At 39.0% G+C, this 12422-nt stretch overlaps 1 protein-coding gene across 1 annotated transcript in view; it reads right to left on the bottom strand.

The window, feature by feature from the left end:
* Window positions 1-2976: 2976 nt before the first annotated feature.
* LOC146551134 (uncharacterized) overlaps window positions 2977-12422 on the bottom strand; it is a 57151-nt gene continuing 47705 nt past the window's right edge. Inside the window, exon 17 of the mRNA XM_085259996.1 lies at window positions 2977-5769. Within this exon, the coding sequence (XP_085116122.1) occupies window positions 5668-5769 (102 nt within the window). The 3' untranslated portion in view covers window positions 2977-5667. The remainder of the gene's footprint in view (window positions 5770-12422) is intronic.

Consider the following 12422-nt stretch of genomic DNA (forward strand, 5'->3'; position numbering starts at 1 on the left):
TCGTTAAAAGGAGTGAATGTACTCTGAATTTAAGCTACTGTATTGACACTTCTGAACAGCCCTGTCGCACACAAGGAACCACTTTGTTACTCTTCAGAAAAGTTCATGTTCATTTGTCATTGCATATAATATAAAACTAATTAAGCATAAATATGCCACTTTTCAAAGTAATAAAACAGAGAGCAGGCCAGAGGCGATCAGGGATCTGAGCTGTCAGTCACTAACAGAGGCTGCCTGGATCTGTCAGCAATCTTTTAACATTTGTCTAAGGATATTTTTCTGGGGTTGTATCAACAATTTAGGAGTATATGTCTCCAAATCAATATCAGCCAGACACACTATTCAGTGCTCTTTTGAGTCTTGAACCTTGTAAACTTAAAGCGAAATGTCTTCAGGTTGCTCCTTCGTGGAGAAGTGGGATGCTATTATCAACCTGGATTTTCAGGTGTGTGGGGGTTTTTTTTTAACATGCAGAAAAAAACAACAACTTTCAAACCGCTTATTTTTTATCAAAGTGTGATTAAATGCAAAGCATGTATCTCTCGATCATTAGCAGGCATTTGTTTAGGCCGTGTGACTCAAGAGTGCCTGCCTCATGTGCTTTCATTGGACACAACAATTTTTGTGTAAAAATAACTTTGATTAGCAGCGATGCCTGCTGCTTAATCATTATAAAAACCCAACCCTATAATCGTAGTTTTTGTCCCTCTTGGTGCAGAACAAGAACCTTTTAACACCACAGTGAAATTATTGTTATTACCATTTGCACAGAGCTAGTTTCTGTGTTTTTTTTAATGTTCACCTTTCTTTCAAGTGTATTTAGGTAGTGGAAATTCTTTAAAAAACTATATTGCACTTAGCTGTTAAAGCCCCATCATGTTGGATGTGTGTGTGTTATGACTTACAGAGTAAATGCTTAAAGGGTTTGAGTGTAATAAGAAAACAAGTAAATAACCCAAGAAACAAACTAAATGACATTGCATGATAGAAATCTATGACAAAATGACCCTGCTTCTCACTTTGTGACAACAGTAAGGCTTCTCTAATAGGTTCACGTTGTCAATCACTGTTTTGAAGTCTTATTGAAGTCAACAAGATTTCATTGCTGAAAGACCGACAATAATTCAGGCTAAACTTTAGGTATACTTTGTGAGTGTTCAGCTCAGAGTGTCCAGAGGCGTAAAATAATGACGATTTGTCAAGTCCCGCGGCGTTTCTGAGGAACACAAAAGGTGGACGCGGCCACTTTCTTATTCTACGCGTCGGGTTATGGATGAAATCCAGTAGAATGACGCTCCCATGGTAATTCACGTGTATTCCAGCCCTAACCCTAACCTGATCCCTAACCTTAACCAGCACTTTAATGACGTTAGATAGTGTTTGCATGTTTCCTCATTTTTCTGATCTCGTAATATAGGGGCGTGTTGGGTCCCCGGAAGCGTAATATATCGACGATTTGTCACCTAGCATAAAATTTTATGCTTTGATAGTGAGAACGTGTTGGAGTGTCTACCATATGCCAACACAGAGCCTCTCAGTTTCTTAGAACCACCTTTTCTATGAGTTTTTAAAAAAATAAAAAAATAAATAAATGTTTGTGCTTTCATAAACCATGACTCAGAACAGGAAGTCTTAATCTATCCACTGGCAGCACTGGAAGCCCAAACATTGGCCACAGTCCCCAGGGGCTAAGTTGTCGGGCAAAAGGGGATGGGTTATCAGATTAGTATGCCAGCAGACAGTTTTTAATCTCTTGATAAGAAAGGCTTGCACATAATCATAGCTTCCACCCTGATCTAAAACACACCTGTACTCTCCCTTGTTACTCTGATCTCACACATCTCATTTTCCTCGCAATGTAAGCCCTTAAAACCTCTGGAGATAATTCTCAGAAGGTTTCTGATATAAGTGACACGTTTCACATTAGAAAGTCATTTGATCCAGTATTAACATAAAGTATTGATTAATGCAGCTTTAAAGTTTTAGGCAGGTACACAGAAGCCGCCGAGATGTGACCCTGAACAAGTTTACTTTTGGTCCAATGCGAATTTGTTTTATTCCCTCTGCTGCCAATTAAACAGGCGGCGTACTCAGACTCAACTTTCCCAAAATAGAACTGCGGTCCAACATGGCACCACAAAACAAATTTTCACAGCATGTGCCTCTGCTAACATTTTAAATGGATTTACACCATGTCACCGCAGTGCACAAACACGGAGGAAGTCACCGTGATCCAGTGGACAAACCTCTGTAACAATGCCTCCTCCTGTGGAAACAGTCAGAGGAGAGAAAGTAGGTCTGAGGGATTCAAGCAGTACAAACTACAGACTCTCAAACAAATGTGAAGCTTTGTTTTCTGAAAGAAAACTGTTGCCAAATTGTTTGTTGTTGCAGCAGCAACAACAAAATGAATAATGAACACCTTCACACGGGCGCCTGTTAATGAACTTTCTCCACAGGAGTTCATAGGTAAAGAGTGCCTCGCTTAAACCAGGATTTAAGATTTATATATTGTAAACAGAATTTAGTTCTACAGCGCTGTGCAAAAGTCTTGAGCCACCCCATTTCTTTATACTTTGCTAAGAAAATGGGAAATAGGCCCATGATTTAGGAAAACATGCGCAATCATCTGTGTAAATATAGTGTGTAAGGTAAAAACAGATTGATTGAAAGTCAATATTTGGTATGACGACATTTATTCTTCAACATAGCCTGAACTCCTTTAAACAAGCATTCTTTTAGTCTTAAGGAATAGTTATTCAAAGCTCTTATTTGGGTGTTGGCTGCTTTTGTTTTCTGTCAAGATGATCCCACAGGTCTCTGGGGAGGTCAATACATGACTGATAGTGTGTAAGCTTTTCTGTCCATGTATGTTTTCACTGTATTGTATTGGATTTAAGCCCTGTGGGAGTGTCCCCCCAAGAGGGACAATGGACCCCCTAATGATCCTCTACCCAATCACAGCCCTGTGGGGGGGGACACTTAAATCTGGATGACTGAGAACCTTAACAGTGTTAGGTACCGGCTGTGTGCAAACAGGAATAGGACCCAAGGTGCAGACTCCGGAGACAGAACTTAAACCAAAACAGCTTTAATGCTGAACTCAAACATAACATAACTGGAAAAAGGTCAAAAATAAACTAACACCAGCGGATTGACAAAACACACAGCAAAATAAACGGTAGATCGCGACACGGACACAGAGAAACACAGGGCTTAAATACACAGAAGGAGCAATCAGGGAATGAATAACAGGAGGGAAACACAGCTGGGGCAAATCAGAACTGACGAGACAAAAGGAAGCGTAAACTGAACACACTGAGATAAGACAGAGACCTTCAAAGTAAAACAGGAAACACATAACACAGACTCACATGCAGGCACTACAGAGGGAACAGAGACGTGGGACCAGGGCAGACACAAACACTGACTGAACACGGGGATATAGGAACTAAGGACACACAGAGACGCGAACTAGACAAGGGGATACAGGTGATAGGGGAGACAGAGCAACTAAAGAAGACAGAGACATAAACCATAAGACAGAACTCAAAGAAACCAAAGACTAGAAAGTATAAATAATATAATAAACTCAAAAACCCTGGGTCAACGACCCAGGCATCCTAACAAACAGACGTTTAAGATCATTGTTATGCTGAAAAATTAAGCTATTGTGTCACTTCCCTCGGCCTTTTCTCCCTGTTTCCCTTCTTTAAAAATGGCTTCTTGAAAGCCACCCTTCCACTGACACAGTTTCTGATGAGGCTTCATTAGACAGTAGATGGATTGTCAGATTTTTCATGTTTCTTAAAAACATTATTTTCCATAGACAGTTATTTTAGGTCTGACTACTACTACTACTTTTGTCCTTCCCTTGTCCAGATTCCTTCATTTCTTTAAACACGAGGTACACCACATGAAATATAATTCAACTAAAGAAATGGGAAGAAACAGTGTGTTAAATGAGTTCTTTGCTAAGTTGTTTATTTTGTAGACATAACACTCATTCATCCTTTGACTTGGGTGTCTTTTTATGCTTGAATGATTCGTAGATCGGTGTTAAGTGGCTTAACAAACAAACAAAAAAAGGATTCCTCTGAAAATTGTCAGATACAAGGAATGCACCAAAAAAGCAGCCACTGTCCAAAGTAAAACTTTGAATGACCTTTAGAAAGCCTGGAGAGCTATTGCTCAATACTACTTTTAAAAAGATCCAAGAAAATCTGTTTCCTTGGAAGCAAAATATGAAGAAAACATAGGTGGCTCAAGATTTTTGCACATTACTGTATCTTAGATGTCACATGGCTGAAGGGAATAATAGTTGGGAAAAAATGTCCAATCATTTACATTGCAGTTAGGATTTTTTTTGCACAGCCTTTTAAATCCCACAACCCGAACTCAGGTTAAATGTCTGTTAAATGAATGAAAGCTGCAGAAACACAAGGTTATAACAAGGGTAGAAAAAAATATAGTTAATATATTTATCTTTTAGTTTTTAGAACTAAAACTAATTCAGAGCAATAAAATAGAAGGCCACATAATCTGAAATAACTTTTAGTATTGATTTTTTTTTCTATATGCTAAATGTTATGAGATTTATCAGTTTTCGATTTCAAATGCAATACAAGAGCATGAAGTGAAGAGCACAAAAACACAAAAGCCAGTTACAATTCTGTATGAAACAAAAGCTGCATGAACTAAATATTTTATAAAGCCGTTTTGTGTTTCCTGCTAATGAATCACCCGTTTCTACAGATACAGTTTTAATTAAAATAATTGGTTTCTCCTTTTAGAACGGAAAAATATGCAACTTTTCCATCTCAGCGAGGGGTCTTCTTCATTATGCCACCACCGTTCACAGTTATGGGTATAAACAGTGTTTTTTTCTGTTAACTGATTAAAATGTCAAACACACAAAGGCACATCAATCAGTTCCAACTGGCAATAAGAAGACCTTTCTTCTGTTTGAAAGCGAAATGTATGTTGCTGATCATGTTTTTAGGGGTTTTTTTTCCACATAGCAGATGTGAATCACAGCCAGCCTTGGAGTTTCTAACAGAGAACCAGAACAGGCAATGTCCCCGACCAAAGAACAACCGAATGTTCAAAATAATCACACACCCAAAGAATGCCCACCTCCGCTGGCCTCTGATGAGTTGTTTTTAGGGGGTGGGGGTTTGTGCTTCTGCCAGCAAAGAGAGCTGTGAGTTTTCACAGCACACTTCAGCATCTGGGTGTTGGCTCCAACCAAGGGCTTTTACATCCTTCATTACTGATTTGTCTCAAAATAAATGTCAGTAAACACAAATCAAACCAATCTATGATATGATACGATGTGACATAAATCACTTTGTATTCACAAAATTGATTTCCGTGACATAGTCAGTCTGTCAGGCTGTCCAGGGATAGGATTTGCTACAATGAATGCATTGTCCATTATCTAATAAAATATCTGTACAACTCAGGAAATATATATATATTAAAAAAAAAAAAAAACTAAATCAAACCATCAGTTTGAAAAAACTAATTAAGTTACACTGTGTCATATAGTTCTGTACCTCAAACTTCTATAATTGTCACAACAAAGATGGATCAGTTTCATTTAGTAAGCAACACTGCAGTCTCTGCCCTCACTAATGTAAGTACTCTGTGCAATAACTCTATAACTCATACAGCTTCAGCATGTGCCCTTTTGAAGTCATGCACAAACTGACAAAGCAAGCCAAAGAGCTCCTGAGAGTCTTGATCCGCCGGTTCTCCAAATTTCACCTATGCAGAAGAGAAAAAAAGGTTTACTGATTTATAAATAAATAAATAAATAAAATGAAAATAATGTGGCAGCAGTTACATCTTCCATGACCACAGGGCTTGTAAAAAAAATTGTTTTACAATTAACAACTGCAATCACTTTCATTAGTGAAGTGGTGCCTGGCCCGCGCATGTTCTTCTTAACAATAGTCTTTTGATTTAATTAGCTCATATGCTGCCTCAGCATGCATCCCAATCCTTGAGTGCCCTTATACAATGATGCAGACATGTACTGCCAAATTAATAGGTAGACCTAGGTGGTTAAAAGGGTCACTGGCATACTAATGTTAGTCATTCTGAAGCCAAAGTTTATTACAAAGGGTCACAGTGGTTAAACGTACTAATTTGCTGACTGCATGCTGTTGACTGTGCAGGTTAAAGTTCAGACTGAAGCCATATGCTGTTACTCTTTCCTGGTATTATTTTTGTTATGTTTTACAAATGTGTAATTTCTCTAATGAAATTAACCATAAGCTTACTTACAAGCAAATATTATGTACTATAAATCTTATAACGCACACCAAACAGCTGACTTGAACACACACAGGATGTGCTCACTAATAATATGAAACAGCCTTCAGCACAGTTGGGCTTCATCTTAATTGAATTTGTTCCTTTACATCTTGCTCTTGTAAAGACATTACAAATTATTACGTGTTAGACATGCTGCGCTGGAAGGCGAGTTTCTTACCTTTTCTAATGATCAAGTCTTTTCAGTTTTTGTGCTAAGCTGTCAGAAATGACTAAAGCGTCTTAGAGACTGGCCAGCGATCCCCTAGCAACCACTGGTCCCAAGGGAAAATTGCGTGTTCCCTGAACACTTGGCAGAGCTGGCCACTTGCAATCAGTAGGTAAAACTGGTGGCAATGAGGTATATCATGCTACACAGAACCCCCTTCAATTAATACCCGATTGCCACAGTTTCCTTGCATTTGCATGGAAGACAAATACTATTCGCCGAGCAGTATTGAAACTGTGTATCCAAGTTTGTCTTCAAAGTTAAAGTCGCACCTTTTGAAACCTTTTCTTTTACTTTAACGGCAAATACTACTAGTGTTTGTTTCAGCGCTTTCCTTGTGACTGTGTACTGCCATACTTAGAGGTTGCCACTGGGTCGCTGACCATTCACTAAGACTGTGTATATGAGACCTAACCTGGCTGTTGATTCTATTGCTATACCTCATGTCAGCAAAAAACTAAATAAATATACTTCCAAAGATATCACATTTCAAGCTGCTGAAGCAAAGCTGCATATCACTGCATGAAAAAAATCGCAGTCAGCCTAATAAAAAGCGAGCTTGCCGTTGTTATCACTTATTTACTGCAGTTGGAATATCATACAATTTGCCACAGTTAGCTAGCTCACGCTTTCACAGTGTGATTGGCATCATTTTATGCTTCACACTTATTCACAGCTGTGTGGCTATCAGCCGACTCAGTCATTAATATTCACCCAGATGTACAACATGTATATTAGAGCTGACACTAATGACTTTAGCTCTGCTAATGCACTAACGCCAGCCCTTGTTTTTGTAGCTCCCTGTAGCATCCCATCTTTAGTTGCTTATAGTATCTGCTATTTTGTTGGTACTGTAGATTTAATGACAATGTAAAAATGTAATGTTCATGTTTGTATTTATGTAGATGGAGAATTAGGTTTCCCAGCAGAAACCTTGTTGCTGCTAAGATTAGTTGAGAGCTTCATGAAGGAGGACCTCGGACTAAAATAAGAAAATTCCCATGGCAAATATATCCAAAGATCTACATTTAAAGACAAAGAGTATTTGTAGTGGCTGCTGTTTCAGAATAAAAATGAAGGAGGACATTGGCGCTGTAACACAAGCCTTGCTCTTCCAAATACTTAAAGCGTAACAGCTGACAGTCAGTGCATTTGTATTACTGTGTGCTTTCAGTTCGTAGAAACAGTTACACAGGTGTAAGATTCAGCAAAGTCCCCAGCAGCAAAAGGAAGATGTTAGCTAATGGTTAACACTGTTCTCACCATGAAATATTATACTCAGATGTGCAGATTAGTCTATTTGCATACTTTTATCCTCACATTTTTCACTGTCTGCCAGGGATGCTCAAAATTATGTATAACTGGAGCAAAAGACTTTCTTTTACTTGGTAAAGTGTAGAAGTTTAATCCTCTCAACAGTGTTTTAGCTGATTCGCTTCCTTGTCTTTTATGCACGCTGAACATTTATGAGTATTTTCACAAACACATGCTGGGCCCAATAAAATCAATTTACTAACCCATATGGATAAATATGTCATCCACCCATTCACACACAGGTAATGGCAAGCTACATTGTAGCCACAGCCACCCTGGGGCGCACTGACAGAGGCTGCCGGACACTGGCGCCACTGGGCCCTCTGACCACCACCAGTAGGCAACGGGTGAAGTGTCTTGCCCAAGGACACAACTACCAAGACTGTCCGAGCTGGGGCTCGAACGGGCAACCTTCCGATTACAAGGCGACCTCCCAACTCTTGAGCCACGATCGCCCCATTGTAAATTGTATACTACTGAACTATCCTTATATAAAAATATCAACATACCTAAAGTATGCCTGCTGTTGATTTTATTAATACAAATGAAGTTACAAAACCAGACCCAGGAATGTTCATTACACACCCGACAGGCGGGTCTTGGATAATGTTTAACCTGTAGGTCTGAGCTGTGCTCGAAGAAGCAATATTAAAACTTTTTATCTGCAGAACCTGAGGTGGAATTGATTTTCTTATATCATGTCTCACTGACATGGTGCATTAAACATGTGCATTGTATGAAAAAAGGCTGGTAATGTGACACAGCTGATAGAGTCTAGTCTTCATGTTTTTATTTTTGCTTTTATGTATTAGAAAAATTGGAGCGCATGTTTTATAGCGTATTATATAAAATGTCTCCTTTTATTTAGTACTTGAAGTGGTTTTAAAAACACAGCAGGCATACTTTAGGTATGTTGATATTTTTATATAAGGATAGTTCAGTAGTATACAATTTACAATGGGGCGATCGTGGCTCAAGAGTTGGGAGGTCGCCTTGTAATCGGAAGGTTGCCCGTTCGAGCCCCAGCTCGGACAGTCTTGGTAGTTGTGTCCTTGGGCAAGACACTTCACCCGTTGCCTACTGGTGGTGGTCAGAGGGCCCAGTGGCGCCAGTGTCCGGCAGCCTCTGTCAGTGCGCCCCAGGGTGGCTGTGGCTACAATGTAGCTTGCCATTACCTGTGTGTGAATGGGTGGATGACATATTTATCCATATGGGTTAGTAAATTGATTTTATTGGGCCCAGCATGTGTTTGTGAAAATACTCATAAATGTTCAGCGTGCATAAAAGACAAGGAAGCGAATCAGCTAAAACACTGTTGAGAGGATTAAACTTCTACACTTTACCAAGTAAAAGAAAGTCTTTTGCTCCAGTTATACATAATTTTGAGCATCCCTGGCAGACAGCGAAAAACATGCTTCCAGTGTCTGGGGACATCCGCAAATCAACTGCCCCAAAATTTTATGAGCTGCTTCTATGTTTAATACATTTGCATGTTGGCTATTTCAGGGCATCATTGTGAATTCCCTCCTTCCGCCCCCTTGACAAGATGTGACTAAATATGACACCTTTTCCCCAACCTGCTGCTCCCTTGCACTACACCACAGCCCAGTCAGTCTTAATCATTTTTCCAGCGCTCCTGAAGGGGTTTATTGTACTTTTAGGAAGTTTCAGAGGCACAGTCTTAGTACTCAGTAAAATGGATGGGACACAAGTGGGGCAAGTGTCTACAGACTGTCCTGTGTTAATCCTCAAATGACATTGGTCTTTTCTTTTTGTTTTTTTAAGAAAAAGGATGCTTGATTGCTCTGTGGTCTTGTATTTAAAGAAGACTACGAGAATAGCCTGAGAATGGTTCAACAAAAAACATTTCAAATATAAGGTATATGAAAAGCACCACCATTTAAAAACCACTGAGAGGTAAAGTGAATAATATTAACGATCTTGTAACAATAGCACCTGTCACAGGTTGGGATATACATATATATGTATTATGTAGAAAGTGACCAGTCAGTTATTAAAGGTGGAAGAAAGAGAAATGGGTTTGCATAATGATCTAAGTGACTTTAGTAAGTGAAATTATTTCTTAGATTTCTTGTTTTTTGTGTTTCTTGGTCTCTTTATCCTTCTGTCAGTTTCACATCTTTCTTTTGCTCAGTTTTTTTTGGCACACCTTCATCATCTATCACCCCAGTTCATCCACTATTTCCTATTGTCAGAAAATCTTAGTGCTTTAGGGTTTAGCACTAGTACAAGTTTTCCCCTGTTCTCTGTATTTTGTTGTTTCTTTTTTTTCATGAATTTATCTTTTTCCTGCCTCCTGCCAGTTTTGTTCACCTATTCAACTGCCAACACATGTGAAATATAATTTTTTTGTATACTTTATTAATCCTACCTACTGAGCTATCTCCTCCCCTTCCCTTATAAGAAAATTAGGTACTAATAAAGGACCAGAGAGCTAAAAGGCTGGTCCAGTCCACCACTGGTCCACCACAAAGCAGCTGTTGTGGCACAAATTTCTGAAAATTCTAATTCTGCCAATGATTGAAAGATGTTACAGCATACAGTCTATCACAGCCTGCTTTGTATGGGCTTCCAATGCCACAGGCTGATTGAAAGTTCCCATGCTGATCCCTGTCCACTAGAGAAAGCACCTATGGTAAGAGGGCACATCAGCAGAGGCAGTGTGACACTCTGGGAGTGTTCTGCTGGGAATCGTTGCATTCATGTGGAAGATAGTTTCCCAAATGCCATATTTTTTGCAGATCACAGTCTTTCATAACATCTTTGTTCCTGATACCACAAGTTGCATTGCAAGATCTTGTAGAAGCCATAGTTTGACAAGTCATTTGTCTTTTATCCTGTCTTCTTTCTCTCACCCCGACCAATGGCAGGAGATGGCCGCCCCTCCCTGAGCCTGGTTCTGCTGAAGGTTTTTTCCTGTTAAAAGGGAGCTTTTCCTTCCCACTGTTGCCATATTGCTTGCTCATAGGGGGTTATATGATTGCTGTCTTGAGGCGACTGATGTTGTGATTTGGCGCTGTATAAATATAACTAAATTGAATTGAATTTTGAAAGTCCAGGGAAAACGACAGCATATGAGGAAGAGTTTATTTATCTGCAATAAAGTAGCAAGCTTTTGAGGGTGTACTTCACCTCTCACCCTAAATTGGAGAGTTGGATGGACAGGTGGATAAATGGATTGACAGATGTAGCTTATTCTTAACAACAAGCTTCCAAAACTTTGATCAAACATTTAGAGATGATGCTACATTTAAGCAGCACTGCCTGATGATTAAAATATAACTCCCTGCCTGAAGGGGACAATGCAGTTAAAGGTCAGCTAGTTAAACTTTAAAAAGGCCACAGCCGATTCACCACCAGAACATTTTTAATAATAGTGGAAGAGTGATTTATGTTAAGAATAAGGTATAATATTGGATTAGGATAATATTGAGGTAAATTAGGATTTATTGTTCAAGGATGTTCATTTAAAATGTTCCTCATTTAGAAAAATATGCTTATTTGCTTTCTTGCTGAGGTTTAGATGATACTGATATGATTCTAATATCTGCACATTAAATGAAAAGCTGCAGCTGGGGTTACATCAGTATGTAAGAGATGTTTCTCAATTTCTACATGAGCTTATGTATAAATTAGAAATGCATGATATGCATTTTGCATTCTTCACAAGTTTAGTCAACTTTTTGCACTTTTGATCGAGCTACACTGTCTGCTCCACTGAAAGCATATCTACCACATGAAGTCTTGCCTTCCATTGACCTGCTTACCTGCACAAATTACACGCTAACCTCCCTGACAGGAAGCGGCACGCCTCTGTGGAAAAACTGGCTTATTGGTTTTTAAACTTCGTTGTGGAATTACATTAACTGGAAAATCCATTGGACCTTTATCACATTGATTAAGTGGTCATGACCAGAGCCTTTACAAACTAGAGGCTGTGAGAGCAAATCAACTGCAGCTGGTGTGAGCATCAACAGTTAGCTCTCTTAAGGCAGAGACACACCGGAGATTGATTTTTCAGTCATCCATGTTCGTGCAGCTTACAAAAAAGATACATGGCTTGTTTAGACAGCTGGATTGATTGAAACAGTTTTTTTCCTCCACATAAGCACAATCAAATCAAAACATTTTACAGGTTTTATGTAACCTGATCTGTGGATATTGGCTCATTCTTTCCCATTGTTAAATTCAAAAGCTGAATTCCTCACTGTGATGACATTGAAGCAAAGCAGCAGCATGCTTAACTTGAAACCATTGGTTTCCAAACGTGATGAAACAAAATGGAACAAATAAACATTTTAAAAAATCATCAATAAATAATGTATTCGTGCTACTCCGCTATTCCTTCCCCCCAATTCAGTATGTTTGTCCACCTGGAGTTGTTAATTTGGTACAAAGTAGATAGAATTAAAATTTTTAAATTGTGTTTTCATCAATTCCAGTTCAGGTAACTACTATTTTAGGCCACTGACCTTCAAAAAGGTAAATTACCTACTTTACATGTTGGGCCATCTTGAATAGCCAGCTTCTTGTAGCCATG

This window comes from Mchenga conophoros, linkage group LG20 (assembly GCF_057382185.1).
Source record: "Mchenga conophoros isolate Kocher_MC1m ecotype Shallow Benthic linkage group LG20, M_conophoros_male_GT1.1, whole genome shotgun sequence".
Taxonomy (NCBI): Eukaryota; Metazoa; Chordata; class Actinopteri; order Cichliformes; family Cichlidae; genus Mchenga; species Mchenga conophoros.